The following is a 23,393-nucleotide window of genomic DNA, read 5'->3' as shown; positions in this document are numbered from 1 at the left end:
CATGGAGTTATGTATAATATCAAAGTAAACAAGAATTTTATTAGCCAATGTTTGTATTTTGCACACTACATTTTTTATTTACCCATTATCCTTATATTTTGTTATTTACCCTTAAACCTTAATCTATTCATTTATTTGCAAATAGCACAACAACCAGTGACTATTCAGCTCACCTATAAACTACTTTCTGCTTCCGCTCAACTTCCCAAGTTGTCAGTCACCGTTGCCGCCTAAGCGCTATAAAATCCTCGCCGGAGCCACTCCGTTTTCTTACCGGATTTCAATTTTCCGGTGAGGATAGAGAGAGCGAAAGAGATCGAGTGCTGAATTTTCTAAGGTAAGCCAAAAAGATTGATTCATTATACATTGCGATTTTGCATTTGCCAACTGTGATATACATATCTCTTACCGCATGGTTTGTATTGTTTCATTCATCTTTAGATCTTTTCGTTTTCCTTGTGTTTTTTTATTTGGAAAATGAAGTAGAAAAGTGAGATCTTTGGATGCAGTGAGAGTTGTAGACTAAATGGCTGTAAGGAAGGCTGGCTTAATTGCTTTGTTTGATGTGGATGGAACTCTTACAGCACCTCGCAAGGTATCATTGGCTCTTTGTAGTTTTCTCTTAAATTGTTCATTTGCAAGTAAAACTGTATGAGATGATACTGAATAGAGTAAGATGGATATGGAGGATCCATATAACTGATTCCATCCTATAGAGTAGAATGGATGTGGAGGATTCATATAACTGACCCCAAGTAATAGTGTAGTAGTAGTAGTAGTTGTTGTTGTTTTGTAACTTAAACTATGTTCTAATGTTTGCTTATCGTGATTGGAGATGAGATTTCTTGCTTGCATGTACAAATATTGTCTAGAATTCATTAGTGTTTCAGATGTCCCCCTCTCATGATGTTTCAGATGTGCTCCTTCTTTTTCTTTCTTTTTAAACCAATTTACTTCCTAGTCAAGTTTATCATCCCTTTAAAGATTTTGAATTTTCTTCTTTCGAATTTCCCTCACACTTTCAGGTAGTTACTCCAGAAATGTTGGAGTTCATGCGGGAACTCAGAAAGGTAGATGATCTTTGTAATATATTCCTTATTTTCCTCCTTGTGGAGAAGTCTTATTCTTTGTAGTTGTTATTTTAAAAAAATCCTTCAAGTTTGTCTTTACAGGTTGTCACTGTTGGAGTTGTTGGAGGTTCAGACCTTGTCAAGATATCAGAACAGCTTGGAAAGACAGGTTAGTTTAGCCAGATTTCAGTGAGAGATTTATAGTTAATGATTCACGGTTGATGACCTGAAAATTTGTGGATAGGATTGTAGTTGATGTGCTGCATCAGTTCAACTAGAGCTCATGTGTGTAGCTCTGAACCTAAAGTTCCTCCTAGCATTAGTGCAAGAGTAGAACCATGGTTGCATCAGCCTAAAGGCTAATGGAAGAACATTGAACGAATTTAGATTTGGAGATTTTGTTTTACTAGGTACCCTTTTTGTTATGGCTCCATCTAAGCTGGTGAAATTGTTTTATCCTCCTAAATTTGGTTCCGTCCTTTGAGGTCCTTGTGTGTTCACATGAGAACTATCCCATGGAAGTGTAGATATGTCATATGTAGTAAGTTGCTACCCCTTCATCCCCCAAATGACCAGAAAAGAAAGGAGAAACAGTCATGATGTGATCACCTCATCCTCTGGTTGTATAGTATCTTTCTTTCTCCAGAGGAAAATTTGAGCCTAAATACAAGGAAAGCAATCCATCTTTGACACACTTGGAACTGTTGGCACTCTGTGTATCTTACATGATTCAAACAGTCAAAATAAATCAAATGGCTAGCCACTGAAAAGAATGTGCCTGTCTCTTTGAGGGTGTCTTTGAGGACTCTCATGAAGGTCACCTGAAAGTTTAATATACATGGACCTTCAAATTGGAAAAAAAAGAAGAAGAAGGGAATAAAGAAAGAAATACACTCTTTGTGAAACCTTAGTTGTTGACGTTAAGCATTTTAGGTGTGCCATTAATCATAAAGCCCCTGCGCTCTCCAGCTTCTTTCCTTCCCCATTGCCCAAGTCTCTTTTGCTTACTCGTTCCATCCTAAAAGACTTCTCCCTCCCATTTATGTCATCCCAATATGCTGTCCATTTTCATTTAGATGTCATCTGTTCCTGTCAATACTTTATGCAGTTTTTAGTTTTATACTTCTTAAAATGCATTCCACTTTCAACCTAGTAAAAATCTCAAATATTTAGAAAGAGTATCCATTAAACTCATTTTTGTACCCACTTCTATGGTAAATATGCATATATTCGACGCTGTACCCTTAAGCTATATGTCCAATTAATCTAGGAAAATGACAACAGGAAAATGGGTGTTTATTGTGCCTTTTAACTTCTTCTCATGATTATCTTGGATAACAAATATTGGAAAATACGGCTCTTGGATTGATGTGGTAGTTACCTACTTCTTCTGTGTATTGACTTCTCTTATACATTTTGTATGCAGTTACAAAAGATTATGATTATTGTTTCTCTGAAAATGGCCTTGTAGCACATAAGGATGGGAAGCTTATTGGAACACAGGTAATGGGAAAGATTTGGATTTAATCTTATAATTTTGCTTTCGATTGTGGTTTTGGTTAAAGTCGAAAGATATCTTTGGATACTATGACTTCTTTTTCTCTACGCCTGCACCATAGAAGCTTTAATGAGGAAGGGGACACTGATACCTATGCAGGTTATGTATATCATGTCATGTTTTGCCTTTGTTCGATACTTAAACTGAGATTTCATTTGCTCTTGGGAGTATTTGGCCTCAAATTTTAACCAAATCCTTTTGTGTCCAAACATAAGCTTGTTATTGAAACTTTTTAACATGAGAATAAAATGTAGTTGCAATTTGTCACTCAAGCCCAGTTTGCAACTTTTCACCCAAGTTATAGTTTAGTCCTGAACTGTTAGTTCCAGTTTGTATGTTTCTTCATAGAAATGAAAACTTTGTCTACCAACTGCCATTTACGTAGATAATAATATCAAGAGTTGAGGAATGACTTCAAGATATGTCCCTATGTTCCCATTTTGGAACACATTGCTATATTCTTTCTTTTAATTGCTCATTTGTGAAGCGATTTCTTCTTAAAGTGATGTGAACCCCTTTATGCAGAGCTTGAAGTCATTTCTTGGCGATGAGAAGCTCAAAGTAAGTGATTGCTTCTTCCGCTTAATGATTTCTCCATAAGAACCAAGTATTAAAGAGGTCAATGTACGTTATTGTGTAAAGTCGGGAGGGAATTTTACAGTCTTACCTGCCTAAACTAATGATAGCATATGTGGAAGACCAAGATGTGTTGATGAACTGAAAATGATGTGCAGGAATTTATTAACTTTACACTCCACTACATTGCTGACTTGGATATTCCAATAAAGAGGTGAGCATAATGAAAGATTTAGTGAGCTTGTTTCTGGCAAAAATCTTAGTCGCTGTCTCTTTTGCAGAGGAACATTCATCGAGTTTCGAAGTGGCATGCTAAATGTATCACCCATTGGGAGGAATTGTAGTCAGGAAGAAAGGGATGAGTTTGAAAAGTATGACAAGGTATAAACACTTATTCTAGTTTATCACAGAAAAAGAAAAAGTATAATCGCTTCCTGCGGTACTGCAAATCGTGATTGCAGCTATTTTACTAAGATGTGCTTCTTCCTTTTTGATTGTTCTTAAAGTAATGGCTTAACAAAATATATCCAGGTTCAAAAGATACGTGAAACAATGGTAACAGTGCTCCGCCAAAAATTTGCACACCTTAATCTCACCTTTTCTATTGGAGGCCAAATCAGTTTTGATGTGAGCAGCTCAAGTCTTTGCTTGCGCTAAGTAGTCTTTTAGTTCATAACAGTAGCTTCTCAAGGGATAACTTGGAAAATTTTGCTTGTGTTAGGTTTTCCCTCAAGGCTGGGATAAGACATATTGCTTGAGATACCTCGATGAATTTAACGAAATTCACTTCTTCGGGGACAAGACATACAAGGTACTATGTCCTTATATACTTGAAGCTCTTTTCTTTAGTAGTTACATGGTCCTAGAATCTCTGGATAGTTTGGTTGAGAGTGAGTGTCTTTCTTTATAACTGAACAGGGAGGAAATGACTACGAAATTTTTGAATCCGAAAGAACTGTTGGTCACACAGGTCAGCATAATTCTTCAATTCATTCTTGTCATATTTGGATTATTCCTAAGAACCACATTACAAATTTATTGCGGTTCTTCTTTAAATATATTTTTTACTTTTCTGTTGCTTACTTCAGTTACTAGCCCGGAGGATACCGTAGAGCAGTGTTCTATTCTTTTCCTTGGCAAGGATAACGGAAGTTCTTGAGCATGCCGCAATTTTCCTCTATGCGGTGGTATGCCAGTATTTGGAAGATGCTTGTAATTGAGTTTACTCATCAAAATCTGCATTATCTAAATGTACATTTCATTCTTAAAGTTATTATCATTTGCAAATATATTTTTAATATAATTATGGAGAGTAAGCATTTGGTACAAGTACAGGGAGTATTTTAGCCAATATTTAGACTTTATTGCATTTCTAAGAATGCAAATTCGAAATTAACATACACATGCTATCTCGTTCGTCACGAAATTAACAGGGAGTATGATAGCTTCTGCAGTTTACAGAAAAATAAAATTCTAAGCTAGTAAACATCAAATGTTAGATCACAATTAACGATGAAAAGAGTGCAACAATAGTGTTATATTTCAAACACAAGTCTGTAAAATCTTTACGAGTGCAAAATATTGTACCCTCTAGAACAGCAAGGCTATCACATGTTTCTCACCTAACTAGAGTAAGAAATAATCTCGATGGAGATCGAGATCCTCTTTCCCTATTTTATATTTTTTCTCCAATTTCAACACTAGTCTAAAACAGAGTGTTTCAAATTTTCTTTTCCAAATTAAATTCACGTGCGGACATAGTTTCTTTTGGCAATGCAGTTTTCTGAAATTTCCCCTAAAATGTGCACTTTTGGTTCAATAATTCTAGTGGTATATTGTTTTTAAGAGAATACCATAAATATGTAAGCATTTGTAGAATGCGACTTAGATAAATCATAACAGAAAGAATAGAGGCTAGTCATTATTATACATGCCATAGATTCCATATGCCGAATTCGATTTATAGGAAGTATTGATAAGTGTGATTTATAAGTCTTATTTGATTCATAAGTCAAATTTGACAAAATGCAGTTCATGAGTCGCAAATGCAATCTATAAATTATAGGCCAAATAGGTGTACGACCTCTTAAACTTGGCTCCAGTTTCCATTTTGATACTTTAACTTAGCGTTTTTCCTATTGAACACTTTAATATTATATAAAGTGATATATTGAACACTTTACTCATAACCAGTAAAAACAATAAGGTGCATGTAATTCACACATGAATGACTTAGCAAAATGACAAATAAGAGGGAGACACGTGGCATTTGGGTCCAAATAGTCAAAAAGAAGTTTTGAAAACAAAAAAAGATTTATTTTAAACACCCCCTCCCACCGTCACCTTCTTCCCAACCACCCCCTTTCTTTTTTCATTCTATGGAATCCCACCAGCCCCTTTCATAGAAACCCACCTCTGCCTTCCCCAATCTCCTTGGCTCTTCAACCACCAGAAGACTACCGTTTTCATCTGCCAAAAGGAAAAAACACATATACCGTTTTTGGATTTTCAGATTTGGGGAAGGGAGAAATTTATGTCAATTTTTTTCTTTCTTTTTTGGGTTGAAAATCCCTTCTTTTAGCTAACTGGAGAAGAAAAAATCCAAGTTGAGAAAAAAAGGGAAGAAACAAAAAAGAATCCGACGATTCTAGCAACCACCGGCCATTGCTCATTTCCTTTCCTCCTTCATCTCTATTATTCTGTTTCGTTGTTGTTTTAACTGATAAAAGAGCAGAACTGAAAGAAGTAACCGGACATTTAATATTTCGGGGGCTACCATTAAAATCGGCGACATTTATCACCTTTTCTGGTCTTCCATCGTTGTGATATCGGAGATTCATTCGTGTTCTGTCTATTACTGATTTCGTGGTTGATGTGTAAATGTTAAAACCTTGATAACATATTACTGTTGCTTGTAGCCTCTTTAGACCTGGCCGGAATTCTGACTTTTCCGGCGATCTCCATTAATTCCGGCAATAAAATTTATTGTCGTTCTTCTTCTGCTTTCGTTATTCGTCGGGGATCAGGTGGTTATGGGTGGCCTTTAGAAAAAAAAGTCAATTTTGATTTAAAAAAAAAAAAAAACATTCTCAAACCCATTAAATTCACGCGCGTAAGAGGGGGTAAAATACAACTCTCTTGCCATGTCAGTTTTTGTGTTTAATAGGCATACATTGATTTGGGTTGAAGTGTTCAATAGGTAATGGGCTTAGTTAAGATGTCAAAATAGAAACTGGAGCCAAGTTTAAGGGGTTGTACACCTATTTGGCCTAAATTATATTTACTGAATGCAATTTATGTTTCGCACACCTTATTTTTTTTTTCCTTTATCGATTCTTGGTAGTATACTTATTCGTTTCATATAAATTTTTTTTTTAAAATTTTGTTCTTCATTTATAGTTCTTCGATAGAGAATGACTTTAGAAAAAGAATAAGAGAAATTTCTCCTACACATAATAGTGAGCAATGTAGCATATCACATATTTACTAAAAGCTTAAAAAAATCAACTAATAAGCACTTTTAATTACACACATATACATTAGTAAATTTCTATATTTATCAAAGAAATTGACAAATATTAATTATGTGTAACTAAAAAGGGGCAACCGGCAAGAGATCATAAATAGCAGAAAAGAAATTGCATTAGAAAAAGACTTATAAATAGCGGTTTTTTGTGCGACTTATGGTTAGTTCTTTTTCCCTTTCTTCTTCTGTATATAGCGGAAGTAGAGGGGAAATGGCTGCCGAAGTTGCTGACGAGACTTCAACATTCTTCGTGGCCGTACACGTCGGCGCCGGATATCACGCGCCGTCGAATGAGAAAGCTCTTCGTTCCGCCATGAAACGGGCCTGCCTCGCCGCTGATTCTGTTCTCCGAAAGGTTCCTCTTCTTCCCCCACCCCAAGAACAACAAACCTTCGCCAGAAAATTAGTATTTCATGAAAATTCAATTGGTTTTTTGCTATTCAGGGTCCAGGTGGATGTATAGACGCTGTATCGGCCGCGATTCAAGTCTTAGAGGTACGCATGTCTTTTAAATGCTTAATGAATGGATTTAAGTTATATACGTGATTTTTTTGTTACACTAGCAATGAATTTTATTCTGTGATAGCAGGTAAGTTACCAGTCTAACAGATTAACAGTTGTGCTTATTAAGAGAACTACCTGTAATTACGGAATAAATGACCTAATTGTATAAATATTTTTTGCTCTATCAATGCATTGAATTTAAATTCTGAATGGAATGGTTTGGCATAGAGCGGAATAGATATAGAAGATTCTTATAGTAGAATGCAACTGGTTTGGGTTTAAGATGTAGGTAGATTGACTTCATAAAAAAAATATGTAGGTAGATTGATGAAATTTGAGTATATATTTTTTGATAACCCAAATGTTATCTTCTTGAAAACTTGGTGGGGGCAATTCCTCCATAAATTTTGAAATCTTCGAAAAAGGTTTGGTGTTTTAGGGTAGAAGGATAAGTTATCATTCAAAAGATGATCAGTAGAATGCAAAAAGTTAGTATCCTTACGTGAGATGACTCCACTGTGTTCAAATTATGTCGAATTTTTTTGTAAAGTCGTGGAGTTTTGATTTTTCAGAAAAAGAAAAAAAAAAATTCGTTCAAAAGATGATCAGCAGAATGCAAAAAGGTAGTGTTTTTGCGTGCCATATACCTGAGTTAAAGTGTCTGGACGTTGATTATAAAGTCAGCGTAACTCACTTGTCACTTGAGATTTCCTGGAGCAGTGTTGTAAAGAGCGTGAAGCGAGAAAAAGCGACAAGCTCCTTTTCGCTTAAAGCGAGAAGCGAGAAGCGAAGCGCTCGCTTTTTTGAAGTGAAGCGTAATTTTTTAAAAAAATATTAAAATAAATATTGAAAGAAAAAAAAGGCAGTAAGAACTAAGAAGAACTGAAACAAAAAAGAAGGCAGTAAGTAAGAAAAAAATTGGGCAGCATTTCGCTGCAATTTAAGACTGAAACAGTGAAAATAGAAGAAGAAGAAGAAGAAGAAGAAGAAGAAGAAGAAGAAGAAGAAGAAGAAGAAGAAGGAAGAAGAAAAAAAATTGGCAGCATTTCGCTGCTATTTTGAGGCTGAAACAGTGAAAGAAAAAAAAGAAGAAGAAGGAGGAGGAGGAGGAGAAATCACATACCCGGGCTTGAACTTAATGAAATTGAACTTGAAAAGTGCTGAAAATGGAACCCTAGTCGCTGTTTTTCTCTGCTGCTAGATGATGTTTTGAAAAAAGACAGTTTTTTTTTATTTAATTAACGTTGGCAGCCACTTAATATAGTGAAGCGCTCGCTACTGTCGCTTCTCGCTTTTTTGGCAGAAGCTCACGCTTCATATCACCTGTTATGCTTCACAGCACAGAAGCGACCATGTGCCCGCCTCGCTTCGCTTTGGAATGTTTTAGCCTTTCAAGGATTGGTATAATTTTGACGTTTAATGGAGGGAACAAAAGAATACTTGTAACTTCAATGTTTACTGAAAACATGATGCCGTTGTTATATTCTTTGCAGGATGATCCTAACACAAACGCTGGTCGAGGTTCAAATTTGACTGAAGATGGTCATGTTGAGTGTGATGCCAGCATCATGGATGGTGATTCTGGCACATTTGGTGCTGTAGGTGCAGTGCCAGGTATTCTTAGAGCAGATGCATGCACTTTTTGCTCGAACAAATCATCCATTCACTACTTCTTTTTGGGGTTTACTTGTTATTTTCTCCTTTCGTATTCATACCCCTAGTTAATTGTTGCTTCTGTTTTGGTTTACTCTTGCTTTATCTTCTGTGAAGTTAATGTTACCAGGTGTGAGAAATTCCATTCAGATTGCAGCTTTGTTGGTCAAGGAACAGATGTCTGGTTCGCCACTTCTGGGACGAATATCTCCAATGTATGATTACTGGTGATATATAGATATGTTTTTTTTCTCTAACAGTAATTTAAAAGAAGATCAATTAACTTTCTCCGTCTATCACATCCTATGTGACGAGATTTGTCTAGAAACGAAGTTTAACGAACAAAGAAGAACATATACACAAGCTAAATATATGCAAAGTACCAAAATTGTTCTTAAAGCCAACAAGTAAATGTGAGGAGGTGAGAGTTTCACATGTCCTTTATTATTTCTATCCTAATAAAAATGTGAATTTTTTATCAAGTGGGTTTCAACAGGTCATGTCATTAAGAGTTAAAGACTAAAAGGAAAAATGCGCCACATAAAATGGGACCGGAGAGAGTATCTTTTTCTATTGCGCACAGTTCCGTCCCAGAAAGATTGGCACCTCTTTGAATATGTACATTCTCATTTTACCCTTTAGTGAGATGCTCTTGGAAGTGACATAATTTGTTGTGGGCTCTTGGAAAAGTGTGACATGATTTCTTAAACTCTGTGTCCAGTCAAATGGTGCCAAACAAATTGAGTGAAGCTTTTATTTTTTGATTGATCTTTTTGCATTTTACTTTAACTGTTTTTTCGTCCTACTGTCATTTTCTGATGTAGCTTTTCTCCCTCCCCACCTCATCCTCCACCCCTCAAAAATTACCTTTCTTATTCAGGTTTTTGGTTGGTGAAGGTGCTCGTACATGGGCAATGTCCAGAGGCATTGTTTCTCCATCAACTGTGTCAGAGGCTGAAGAGGTAGTATTTGCTTGTTTCATGATAGGTTTTTATTTGCACTGAAACCATTCATAAACACTATTTCTAAGCTTGTAGTTAATTGAATTCGTGCTACTTCCCGCTAATTTGGAAAATGACATGGACATTTTTGTCTGATATGAAACCTGGAGAACGCTGAAATTGAATCAAAATCGTGAAAATGCTGGCAGTTTGTTTCGGATTTCATTTCGGGTAGTTTGCAGAACTTTTGCTGCTTCTGTGTAGCTTCTTGTGTGTGTCTTTTGAGTGTTGACCTTTTGCTTGCATCTACTAGCGCCATATATTGTGCCTCATTCCCATGTCAACACCTAATAATTTGTCTCTTCTTCCTTCCCAACTTTTGTTTGTTCGCATAATTTGCTGAGCCTTCCCCTTCTTCCTGGTTAAGTTTCCATAGTTGCAACAACCACCCTTTTTTCCCCTAGGCCTAGAGATAGATGTATTGCGAGGCAAAAACTGGTATAGACATATTGTTTGCTGATGTTTCTCTGAACTAAGGGCATCAATGATGGTTATTTAACAGCATTGGAGGTCTATATTTAGTTAGAAGGGTGGTCTCTGTCCATTTTAAACTATCTGGATAGGTCCTTGTGTACACTCTTCTGTTCAGAAAAGTTAAATTTGCTCTAAATATGGAATGTGGAATAATGTAGCTTGTTTTGTGGAGACAGTGGCTTGTGACTGAGAGGGCCAGAACCCAATGGGAAAGGTACAAAGGGATGCTTGATGACGCCAAGGATGTTAATGACGTTTCTGCCGCTAAGATGGCACACCCTAAGGATTCTGGTACAGTATCAGGTATTTCACCACTGTCCATGCCCTTTTCAATTTATAAGCTGTTAAATACATAATTATGCAACAATTTAAGCTTTTAGATAATGTGGTCACACATTTTCAAAATGAGGCTACAATATTCTCTGATTTCTTTACAATCATTGGTTATCATACTGCAAGGAAGACTAATAATTGATACCATTAGTACCCCCCACCCCCACCCCCCAAAAAAAGGGGAAGGAAATCTTAATAATTTTTATGTTTAGAATCTTTGCATGCATAATGTTGCATATTCTAGTTTAAGAAGCCTTACATCAATATACACTTTATAGGCTGTGACAGAGGTTGTCCATTGCATCATTTACATTTTTCTTGTGCTTTAGGGTGCTAGACAACTACACAACATTTGAACTTTATCCTTAAAATATGATGTAGCTTAGAAAAGATTGTACTATCTTTATTTTTATCTATTAGTTAGAAATAAAGTTGTATCTAGTATAGGAGCCGGAATATTTTTTGTAAGCTCAAATGCCAAATCATGTACTTCTTGCATCTTCTTGGTGCCATCTATTGAAATCACTTACTTTATCAAAAAAAATAAAAATTAAAGTTTTATCTATCAAATAATAATCATATCTTTTAGCTAGAGATAGGGTTCTAACTTGTTTAGAACTCCCTATTTTATAAATAGGATGATAGGTTCTAAGGTAATTTATTAGAAACTTGCATAATTAAAATTTAGTATTAAAATCCCTCTCCTTTTTCCGTCTGTCTCTTTCTGTAATTCCCTTCTCTCTCTCTCTCTCTCTCTCTCTCTCTCTCAATCTTCTCTTCTTATATTTGTATTCTTTTTCTTGTTTCTCTCTTTGATCTCCTTTCCTTGTCCCTTCCTCATTTATTCACCTTCCCTTTTCCCCTCCACCCTTCTTGGTAATACATCATCGTATAAGTTCATATTTTCAAAAAAAGAAATTGTCAAATGGAATGAGTTCTATCCCTCTGGGGTAGGGGTAAGGTCTGCGTACACTCTACCCTCCCCAGACCCCATTAGTGGGATTCTAGCGGGTTGTTGTTGTTGTTGTCAAATGGAATGAGTTGTCCAGAAGACATCTCTTTTTGATTGAGCATTTATATCTAATCAATGACTGTTAATTTTCTTGAAAACTTTCAGATACTCCAGAAGTGGATAACCAATCAAGAGGAAATGGAGCGAGAAATCCGATCTCAATGCTTGGTGCATTAGACGAAGACTTTATTTCTGACACAGTTGGAGTTATCTGTGTCGATACAGAAGGACATATAGCTTGTGGGTCCTCAAGTGGTGGTATAGCTTTGAAGGTGATATTCTGAAAATGCTCGAACATTTTCAATTATACATGTGAGCAATTCACGCTCTTGTCCCAAACCATCTTTTGATCAGGTGGTCAACTCTCTGTCTGTGTGGCTTGGTGGAGGGGGTGTAGGATCTTATGATTGATCTTGTCATCTTGCTGTATCGGTAGTAGTTTCTTCATCTGGGGACAGTGTTCAGAATTTGTTTTACTTTTTGTGAAAGGGAGAAGTGTGAATACTGTCACTATGCAGTTGAAAGGTTGTAATTGAATACAATGATATTTCTGGAATAGAATGGTTAGGTTAAAAATTGTATTGGCCCGTGTAATAGATAAATTTGCTCACGAAGTATTTGTCTCAACAAGATAAATATTTTCAACATCCGGGGCAACTTCTTTCTTTCTCCTTGTCCATCTCATTCCGCCTCTCCGTAGCTTTTATATGAGCTGCTGGGAACTCTTTTATAATTTAAAACGGACAACTAGTACTTGCACTGTTTAGCAAGGGCCAAACATTCATATAGGACTTGAGTAGTGTGTGCAGGAACAGCCGTTTGTTCCTCAAGATCCTTTGCTGTTTATCTATGTTTTCTCCTCTTCAAGGGGTGTATCTCTATAGCAACAGATGGTGATGGCGCGCACCAGCCATGGGATTTAGTTGGATAGTTGAAAAGCATTGTGTAGCTCAGTGTTTTGGTGGTTTTGAATATGTTCCTTATGATTTAAATCGAACAATTCATTCCCGTCATGCTTTACCTTTTTTATGCTTGGAAATGATTGTCATCCTACTACTTTCCCCTCCTCTATAATTCCTAAGTTCCTTTTTTTTCTTAACTTTTTACTTTGTTTCTGATTAACTGATTTGGAAGGCTTATTAGGGAAGTATTTTTTTAAGCAACCACCATGCTTGCAAAAGTGTCTTAACATTGTAGTATATTTTCGAACAGCTAACAGGAATATCTCCGTCTTCTTTGACCGTTGGATCTTATTTTCTTCAGTTTTTATTACCAAAGTTTTCATTTAATTCAAGTTTTTTTGTATGTCCAAGGCCAGTAGCCCATTTTGTTCCTACTCTGAAATTCTGTGGCAGATAAATTCATTGGATTACTGTTCTTACTTCCCTGGAGCTTATAACAGGTTGGTGGACGTGTGGGTCTAGCGGCAATGTATGGTTCTGGTTGTTGGGCGTCTTCAAAGGGACCTTTCGGCGCTCCTTTTATAGTTGGATGTTGTGTCAGTGGTTCTGGAGAGCACCTAATGAGAGGATTTGCTGCTCGGGAATGCTGTGTTTCGTCAGCACTGTGTGTTTGACACTGCTACTTCTGTTTTTCTCTATCTATTTCCCCTACTGAGAGCGATCCAGCAATAAGTTTGAGTTATGTTTTTTCCAGAAACCATTAAAGAATTATTAACCTGAAATCCGATCTGATTTATTGCGCAGGTCTCAAGCTGGGCCATCTTCTGCCTGTAAAAAAGTTTTACACTCTGTTGTTCAGGAGAATAGTCAGTGTGGCACTGAAAGTAGTGCTGGCTTCCTGCTAGTTCAAGCAGAATCTCCTAGAATGGTAACACCATTCTCAAGATTTTGTTATCTTTTTTTTTTTTCTGTTCTACCCTTGTTAAATCTAGGAACCTATCATTCCAATACCCTTAGCTATTAATTTTCCATAGATTGCGGGTGGTTTGGCTAAGATGGATGCTGTTGAGATTGCAGCTGTTTATTCATCGTCTTCTTTTGGAATAGGTTATTTTGGCAGCTCAATGGAGAGGCCCAAGGTATATTTTCATATTTTGTGTATTATATTTGGTGGTACTTATTTACTATTGAAACTAATGGTCAAGAATCAGTAGTTGAACATTTTGTGTTCTCTCTTCTTGTTCCTCTTCTTATTTTTCTTTGTTCAACTATAGAGAAATAAGTTAATTATGGTTTTAGAAGAGTGTGATTACCCTAAATATAGTTTGGCGTTCTTCTTCTTCTTTGTTCATCTCTAAAAGTTAGACGCATGTGTAAAAGACCAACTAAGAAATTTGTACCCAAGTTTAGGACAGAAAACTGTAGTACACAACAACAACATACCCAGTATTATCCCACACCGTGGGGTCTGGGGAGGGTAGTGTGTACGCAGACCTTACCCCTACCTTATGAGGATAGAAGAGAGGCTGTTTCCAATAGACTCTCGGCAACATAATTAAAAATATTTGAACAGCATATTTCTACTTTTATAAGTCAAGATTTGTAATTGATTCAAGGTAAACTACTTTCTAAAGAGAAGAAAACAAATATGTTCATTATCCACCGAGTTTCGAAGGCTGCGGTTGGTCCAAAGGATCGGCCCCAGACGGATTTCTCGGTCTATCAAAAAAAAAAAAAAAAAAAAATATGTTACCATTTCAAAAAGAAAAAAGAGAAGAAAACAAATAGAAGTTGATATGGAACATACCCTGTCTAGTTTCAACACTTCCTGGAGTCATGGTAGCTTTTGCTTTGTCAAAGTGCAGTAGTATCAAGTTTAGCAGCTAACATTTGAGCCTGATCAACAGGACAGATAGACTTATGCGTTCTAAAGAATTGGTACAATTTGTTTACTAAAGGGGCCATATTCCATGCTTATGACTAACTAAAATTCATCTGATGAAGAGAACCTTTCATTTATATGTATCTCATGTACTTCCAAGCATCACTCAGCGAACTTAGAGGAATCTTCGATGGTACATTGGTGTCCTTTTCATTTTGATTAAACCATGTTGTACAGGTTTCAGTGCTTAGGAGTACAAAGAAGCATGGTAAAACAGCAATAGGTGAGTTTGCAGCACGAGTCAGTCTTGCAGCCAAGAAAATGTAGGGTTGCAGCCGGAAAACAGTAAATGGCGACCTTCCTCTTCAATGGCATCATCATGTGGACATGCTATCGTATAATCTGAATCGCGAGGAGGACTAAAGTGCATTTTCCTTAATGTTGGGGAATTTATTTCATCTGGAGTTTTTTTGCATAAAATGTCGGGGAATTTGATTTGTATACTCTCAAAACCACATTTTAGACAGATAACCAAAGATGTAATTTACTTAAATTGCACTAGCTAGCTCCCTGAAATCCATTTATATGGATCTAATACACTTCTAAGCATCATTGAAGTTCGAGGAATCTTTGATTGTAAAGGTGTCCTTTTCATTTTGATTAAAACATGATGTAAAGGTTTCAGTGCTCAGGAGTACAAAGCAGCATGGTAAAAGGGATAATAATATAATCGTATCATCACCAAAAAAGAATAACTTATTTTTGATATTAATATTACAAAACCATATTTTGCGAACTGACGTCGCCGTATTATTTAGACTTGTGAACTGTTGTTCTTTTCCTAGGAATTACTAGGGGTGTACAAAGAAAATCGATAAACTGCATCAAACCAATAATTCGAGTCAAACCGGAAAAAAAATCCGATGTGATTTGGTTTGGTATTGAAAAATAAAACTCGACCATAATTGGTTTGGTTTGGTTTTAATTAAAAAAAGTCAAATCGAAACCAAACCAACCCGATAACACATTTATATAATTTTTAAAAATATTTTATACATATAAATATTTATTATAATGTAATTTATAAATATTTCTTAAACTTTTTCATAGTTTTATCTTTTAACGTATTATTTCAAGTTTAGACTTAACATTCTTGAATGGTAAATAAATTTTATAGCCCATAAATATAGTAACTCAAACAAAGTTCAAATCAATACTAATGCTAACAAAAGAAATTCAATTAAATACTAGGAATGACGATAGTGTTGGATAATTATTTTAGTTTTACATTGGTTTATAATGAAAATGCATAACTTAGTTTATCTTTTTCTTTAGTGCTTAGTGATGTAATTAATATTAGTACTTATTAGGTATACTTATTTTAGCATGACCTATATAGTATTTTAGATTATGTTAATTTTTATTATGGCTTATTAATTAGCAATATTTATTTTATGTAATTTTATTATTTTATCTTTGTTGTTGAATATTTTTGTATAATGCTATGACTTATCTCATATTATTGTGTTAGTTTTTTGGAAAATATATTATATAGTTGTATTTTAGTAAGGACTTAAGAAATATTTGGAGCACAACTTACATATTTTATGCTATGAAGACTTTACCGGAAAAAAAATTCGAAAACCCGAAAAATCCGAGAAAAATCGAGATTGAAAAACCCGACTTTGTTGGTTTGGTTTGGTTTATAAATTTAAAAATCCGACACTATTGGTTTGGTTTGATAATTGAAAAATTCGAATCAAACCGACCTATGTCCACCCCTAGGAATTTCTCATACGTAACATAGCTAATTCACCTCCTTTCCGAATAACTATAATCACCTCCAATCCCAATTATTTCTATATCATATATTATAAATACAAACTTCTTTCTAGTCACTTTGTATTTATTCCCCAATAGTCACTCTGTACATAAGGTGGTCGCTAAGTTTGTTGGTCTTTCTTTTAGGCTCAGAATCAAAACCAAGTCTTTATTAATTTATAAGTAAAAATTGCATGGGGCGCACTATTTGGTTGCCCCTTTTAAACTTATACTCGTTTTATTTTTCCGTTTGCATCCGTACACATTTTTTTTTGTTAAAAGCGTTTTAAAAAGACGATTTTGCCCTTCTTTAATAAAAGACTATTGACAAAACTGTAGACTGCAAGGCAAAACTTCAGCATGTTTTGGTATGAAATTTTAGCAAATGAACTAAATAACTTCAACATGCATTAGAAAAACACTAATTAGAAAATTACATACTGCAAGACAAAAACTTAAGCATGTTTAGTTTGAAGTTTTAGCAAATGAACTAAAAAACTTCAGCTTGTTTAGACTGAAATTTCGGATAAAACTCATGATAAAACTGTAGACTGCATGACAAAATTTCAGCATATTTTGGTATGAAGTTTTAGCAAATGAACTAAATAACTTCAGTATGCATTAGCAAAAACTCATTAGAAAATTATATACTGCAAGACAAAAATTTAAGCATGTTTAGTCTGAAATTTTAACAAATGAACTAAATAACTTAAGCATGTTTATTCTAAAGTTTTAGCAAAATGAATTAAAAAACTTAAGCATGTTTAGTCTGAAGTTTTAGCAAATGAACTAAATAACTTCAGCATGCATTAGCAAAAACTCATTAGAAAATTACATATCGCAAGACAAAAAATTAAGTACGTTTAGTCTGAAGTTTTAACAAATGAACTAAATAAGTTAAGCATGTTTAGTCTGAAGTTTTAGCAAATGAACTAAAAAAATTAAGCATGTTTAGTCTGAAGTTTTAGTAAATGAACTAAATAACTTAAGCATGTTTAGTCTGAAGTTTTAGCAAATGAACTAAAAAACTTAAGCATGTTTAGTCTGAAGTTTTAGCAAATGAACTAAATAACTTCAGCATGTTTAGACTGAAGTTTCGGATAAAACTCATGACAAAACTGTAGACTGCAGGATAAATAATTTCAGCATGCATTAGCATGAAATTTTAGCTTCAATGTGAAACAACTTCATGCTATATTAGTATGATGTTTTAGCTTCAACATGAAATAATTTTATGCTACATTAGCATGGAGTTTTAGCTTTAAGGTGAGAGGAGAGGAGGAGATCTCACGTGATTAATGCGTGATGCAGGTTTTATATCTTTTGTCAGAGGTTTAATTGCCATATCACTACTAGAAATTCAGCAAAAACCGACCAAGGTCGACCGACCAACTTTGGTCGGTCAAAAAACCGACCAAAAAACTGACCAAAGTTGGTCGGTTTTTCAAAATATTTTATTTTTTAATTTTTTTTACGAAACCGACCAACTTTGGTCGGTTTTCTTTGGCGCAAAAATGCGGGAAACTATTTTTGAGTCCCGCGAAATTTATTTTTCAACAAACCGATCAACTTTGGTCGGTAATTTTACTTTTTAATAAAACCAACCAACTTTGGTCGGTTATTTTCATGCGAAAATACAATTAAAGAGTATAAATGAAATAAAAGACAGTCTTAAAACAAAATGCACCAATGATCTAGTGGTAGAATAGTATCTTGCCATAGTACAGACCCTGATTCGATTCTCAGATGTTGAATCTTTTGATTACATAATTAAAATACCGACCAACTTTGGTCGGAAAAAACCGACCAACTTGGTCTTTTTTTAATATATAAGCTTAAAGAGCGAAGCTTGCTTACGCCTCAAGAAAGTATTCCCTCGTTGCTTAACCTATACCTTGAAAATACTACCTTTTCGAAGTGACCCTACTAATAAACATTCCAATAAACTTACATACTAACAGAAAAAAGTTAGGAAACTAATGGACGAATCAGAAAATAAATAAGAAAAGCTACATTTTAAATTCCTAATTAAGCATGCTAAAAGAAAAGAAAAAACTGAAAATATGCCCTAAAGAATGGGGTTAATTTCACACGTCACCACTAAAATTTACAAGTTGTAATAAAGTCATGAAACTATTTTTTGAACTTTATTGTTTGTATTAGTAATATAAGTTACAAATTACATAATTATTTTTTTGTATCATTAAAGTAAACAATTGAACTATGCGTTAATTTCTTAAAAATTAGTCACCTTTTCATTTAAGAAAACTAAAACTTGAAAAAAGTTATTTCTTTGGTACGTGAATCTCAAGCAATAAAATATGAAAATGAAAAACCCTAACAACCTTTCATGAAGAGGAAAATATAGGAAATGAATTAAGGAAACAAAAGAAATGGAAGAAAGCAAGCCAATTATTAGTAGGAATGGGATTTCCATCAGCTTGATCTATAAATACCTACTAAAACCCTATTAGCAAATTAGAAACAACTCATCAGTATCACCATTTTAGGGTTTAACAACTATAGTTCTTCATCACATAACAACTAAAGTTTTCAGCTATTTTGCTTCCGTTCTCTCTCAGTTTCTTTCTTTTTCTGTTTCATATCATATCCATCGTCCGATCCGTCAATATTTGATCAGCAGCACAATGGCAGAAAACTCTTCTTCTCATCGTTCGATGGGTCATCGCTTTCATCCGACGGGCAGGGAAGTGCTCAAGTATCTAGTAGGGTTTGTGAGAGACGAGCCACTTCCCTTTCAGAATGAACTCATGCAAGTGGCGGATCTCTACGCCGACAAGGAGCCATGGCAGATTTTCGAAGCTTATGATAGGGGAAACAACAACAACAACAACACTCGTTACTTCATAACTCCGCAAAAGAAAGAGAAACCTACGTGGAAAAGAGTTTCAAGAACTGTTGGGAAGGGCACTTGGAAGCTTCAAAACAAAGGTCGAGATGTGTTTGATGATAAAGGGAGACTCATGGGCTACGTGAAAAGTTTGAAGTACATCCCCGCTAATAAATCGTCAAACAACGTGAATGGCGAGTGGTTGATGACTGAGTACTCTTTGTTTGATCGTTATCTCGTTGCTAGGGAGACTAAGAACAAAGGTTTCGTAATTTGTAAGATCAAGAAGAAAGGCAAACCTGGTGACAAGAAAAATGGAAACAATATTGAGGAGGTAGTTAATGATGAGAAGATGAGAGAAATTGAAGAATTTATCAAGTCCGTGCTGCAAGAAGATGTTCAAGTTGAAGACAATGGAATAAGATCGAGTGGTACTATAGCAAAGGATGATCAAAAGAATAATATTATCCAATACGTAGAGGGAGATCAAGTTAGAGACCATGTACTTGGTTTGTTGGGCTCCCCAGAGGATATTGTTAATGGCGTGGATGATGAGAATGTTCAATATTGCGTAGATCAGGGAGATGAAGGCCAAGTCCATTTACTTGAAGAATATATTGATTCCGTTATGCAATCAGAAGATGTTCAAGCTGAAGACAATGGAATAATAATGTCGAATGATATTATAGCAAAGGATGATCAAGAGAATATGGAATACCAAGTCGAAGACCATCAACATGCTACTTTGTGGGCTTCCCCGGAAGATGTCGATCTCGATACTATCAATTTCTGTTAGTTAAAGGATATATTTGCTAGATAATATATGTAGTTTAATCCCAAGCTAGCTCTTAGATAAAGTTACAAACCTGTACTACAATACTATGATTTATCAATATATTTTGAATTTTTCTTATGTTTATGTAATACTTTTTACTAGCTAGGGATATATGGTCGAACATATTAAAGATGGCCGTTGATAGTTTATGTAGTACTCCTAAAAATTAATACTACTGAAAGTTCTGCCAAAATTTTGGGCGTTCCTGTTTTTCGCTTATTATATTTTTGCGTCGATTCCCTGTTGAAGCTGCCTAGTTGGAGTGTTTAGTTTTCGAGATTATGTGGTAGCTCATTTTTGGAAGTAGTACTAGCTAGTATTAATTGTAATTAAGTATGCCCTAGCTCTTAATTAATTAGTTGGTGTTACTGTTACTACTTGTTAATGCTCTGCCTTACATTAAAGTCAGATTTTTTCCCAAGTTTTTCTGAATAGTGGTAACCAATACTCCTACTAGTGTGGAATAACAAACAACAGCAAGATTCAGGGAGTTAGCTGCAGAAAGAGTGTTTCTTTTCTCATAGTCAAGAATCATGATATATGTGTATAAGTGGAAAATCCACCACCAAACATTGTGGATAGATGTCATCCTAACCAGATGTCTTGAGTGTTTTGAGTATGAGAAACTTTTGGTAGGTTGAGCTCATGGGCCGAGTTAGAATGGGGAAAGGGCACACCCTCTTCGTGAAAATTACATTATGAATATATGTAAGGTTAAATTTGATGTAAATAGTTTTTATGTTTTTCGCATTTATCAATGTACTACTCTTTGAAGATACAAATACAAGATTCGGATATCAGATTTTGCTACAGAGAAATGTATAGAATTTCTTTTGGAAAGTTATTAATGTAAACATTTTAATTCAGAACTATTTGATGGTCATGTACCTGCAGGGGGTGCTTATATATATATATATATATATATATATATATATATATATATATATATATATATATATATATATAGAGAGAGAGAGAGAGAGAGAGAGAGAGAGAGAGAGAGAGAGAGAGAGAGAGAGATCGAAGAGAATTTGGATGGGGATGATGAGTCAGAATGCATTTTGGGTCTGTACAAGCAGTACTAATTAGTACTAGTAATTTACAATAGGTTGCTGTTTTATGAAGGTGAGTTGGAAGTATATAGCAAAGCTTCTCTGATATGAAACTACATACTACTCAATAATCAAATTTAATTCAACCACATATGCATCTGAGGAAGCGGATCTTTGGTTGGAACTTCCTCTGTTGGATATGATGATGTTGAACCAGATGATGAAAATGATTATTTGGCAGGTCCAATTGAATACGAAGAAGTTAGAAGAAGAAACAGAAGATGTGTTAAGATTTGAACTCAATTGGACTCTTCAGTGAGCAATAATAAAAGATAACAAGTTGGTTTCGGTAGAATTAACACAAAATAGAAATGAAAACAAATTAAGATGAATCGTTACTATATTCTCGTGTCTCAATATTGTAGTTAAGTTGAATATATATAGGAAATCAATGAAAATAGAATAGAGGATTGTCTCATTACTTCACCTGTTAGAAGTTTTCATTGAATCTTAGGGGCTTCGTTAAATTGATACACTTTTTACTTAATTGTGTTTTCAAATCCAATACCAATAATAACAACATGCATATGAATCCTCAATATCAATTTCACAATATTTGAATCCATTTCATTTTGATATTCAATAATTTGGAATATGATCCCAACCCTAAAGATTGTTTACATAATTCTACATTTCTACTGATAAAAAAGTTTCTAGATGCGCAAAAAAGACTCCTTTAGAAAATGGACTAACTGGGAGTTTCATCTTTTTCAGACATAGATGTACTAACTACGAAAACCTAGTTTTCAAGTCTCATCAAATATATGAGCACAAACCATGCACTTCTCTTTTGCAATTTATTAAATTTTCTTTTGACTAGTAGTAGTATATATAAGTGAGTTGTGAGAGGACTGACATTGGGCATTCGGAGACTATGCTGTTTATCCATTGTACAATTTGCTTGGTTTTGTGGGACACGTCAATAACATTAAAAATATGGATCGCCTTTTCAATAAATTCCATTCGCATTTCATAACAAATGACTAAATTTCACGAGCGTCCATCTCTAACTTTGTTTTTATTACACAAAAGTCACAATTCTTTATTTTGTTACTTAAAAGTTATTTTATTTTGCTCTACTTATCACAAAAATAACTTTTGCGTATTTTTATAAAAAAAATACGCCTGAAATGTGAGAGAAAATAACAAAAATAATTCTTATAATTGGGGGTAAGTTTAATTAAAACGGGCCTTAAATATACTCCTTAGCAGTTTTGATCCCATACGGCTGTCATAAGCGAGTACTTTTGATTTTCGTTGAGCATAGTGTATACGGTCGAAATAGATTTCGGCCTTCGTACGTCTGATCGAGTTCGAAAGATAATCGATTGAAGTGAGACGTCGAGATGGGTTTCGAAGATGTTACAAATAAGCTTTGAACCCGAGGGGCCGACCAATGTCGAGTTCGATATCATTATTAAGCTCGAATCCAAATCGAACTATGATGCAAAGTAAAGCTATCAAGCTTATGATCCAGAGACCGACCAACATTGACCCCGAATCAATTTAAGGGTCCCAGTCAGAATCGAGCTTTAGCCAAGATCGAGAGCTCGAGTCAAGATCGAGCTCACAGACAAAAGCCGTTGCAATCCCACTAGAGGAGAGAATCTTGGCAGGAATTGTGAAAAAGCTAATTTATCATGGATCTCCCACTGAGTATTTTTAATTATATTTAAAGTAAGATCCCTCTACTATAAAGGGAGGGTTATCATTTCTGTAAGGGCAGTTTTTTGGAGCTCACATTGTAGTTCAAGCACCATATCCTCTTATATTTAAGAGTCACTCTTTTAAGCCTCATAAACTGATTCATCTTGCTTAGTCCTAAAAATCGTCTTCTTTACAACTTTGTTTATTTTGCATTCTTTGCGGTCCATATTTGATATTTTCTTTTATCCTTACGATTTGTATTAAGCTATATCACATATCCTTATAACTACGAATAAATTCAACTATATTCATTTTTCGGGTAAACAGTATGGCGCTCACCGTGGGGCTAAGGATAACAGTGCTTATTTGATACGAATCTGAAAAAATACGCCATTGTGTTTTGCGCTTGTTTCCAAAAATATCTTGAATTTCGGATTAGCTACGACTAATCATTAATCAAATGGCTTCACCAATCGACAACGGGGCCAGTCTTCAAGACGAAAACAACAACTTGACACCCATTACTGAAAGACCACTTGTAAACGCCGTTGGAGTTCGAATCGGAGTGCCAATAGATATCAATTCGCATGTAGCCATTGAAGCGAACCTACATGCTGAACCCGAGAATAGCATCCA

At 35.0% G+C, this 23,393-nt stretch overlaps 3 protein-coding genes across 5 annotated transcripts; all 3 read left to right on the top strand.

The window, feature by feature from the left end:
- Positions 1-161: 161 nt before the first annotated feature.
- On the top strand, positions 162-4,507 carry LOC142173268 (phosphomannomutase-like). Its single transcript, XM_075238305.1, has 12 exons — positions 162-337; positions 510-595; positions 1,026-1,070; positions 1,173-1,239; positions 2,497-2,573; positions 3,154-3,189; positions 3,363-3,418; positions 3,486-3,585; positions 3,736-3,831; positions 3,926-4,015; positions 4,123-4,174; positions 4,293-4,507. The coding sequence occupies exons 2-12, from the start codon at positions 527-529 to the stop codon at positions 4,361-4,363; spliced, it is 759 nt and encodes a 252-aa protein (XP_075094406.1). The 5' UTR covers positions 162-337; positions 510-526; the 3' UTR covers positions 4,364-4,507.
- A 2,366-nt stretch (positions 4,508-6,873) lies between these two features.
- On the top strand, positions 6,874-15,132 carry LOC107772834 (putative threonine aspartase). 3 transcript variants are annotated; one of them, XM_075238304.1, is made up of 11 exons: positions 6,874-7,085; positions 7,175-7,225; positions 8,728-8,848; positions 9,018-9,102; positions 9,768-9,849; positions 10,521-10,665; positions 11,813-11,979; positions 13,110-13,273; positions 13,414-13,537; positions 13,717-13,748; positions 14,729-15,132. In XM_075238304.1, exons 1-11 carry the CDS (start codon positions 6,888-6,890, stop codon positions 14,772-14,774), a joined length of 1,215 nt encoding a protein of 404 aa, XP_075094405.1. In that variant the 5' UTR covers positions 6,874-6,887; the 3' UTR covers positions 14,775-15,132. The 3 variants fall into 3 exon arrangements, with proteins under 3 accessions (XP_075094405.1, XP_075094403.1, XP_075094404.1); XM_075238302.1 differs by having other exon boundaries at positions 6,875-7,085; positions 13,644-13,748; XM_075238303.1 differs by having other exon boundaries at positions 6,876-7,085; positions 10,539-10,665; positions 13,644-13,748.
- A 3,716-nt stretch (positions 15,133-18,848) lies between these two features.
- On the top strand, positions 18,849-20,181 carry LOC107822535 (NAC domain-containing protein 53-like). The gene has a single exon (XM_016649091.2). It carries the CDS (start codon positions 18,961-18,963, stop codon positions 19,957-19,959), a length of 999 nt encoding a protein of 332 aa, XP_016504577.2. The 5' UTR covers positions 18,849-18,960; the 3' UTR covers positions 19,960-20,181.
- The last annotated feature ends 3,212 nt before the right edge of the window (positions 20,182-23,393 follow it).

Source organism: Nicotiana tabacum, chromosome 19 (assembly GCF_000715075.1).
Source record: "Nicotiana tabacum cultivar K326 chromosome 19, ASM71507v2, whole genome shotgun sequence".
NCBI classification, from domain to species: domain Eukaryota; kingdom Viridiplantae; phylum Streptophyta; class Magnoliopsida; order Solanales; family Solanaceae; genus Nicotiana; species Nicotiana tabacum.
This window is presented reverse-complemented; position numbering and strand designations above follow the sequence as displayed.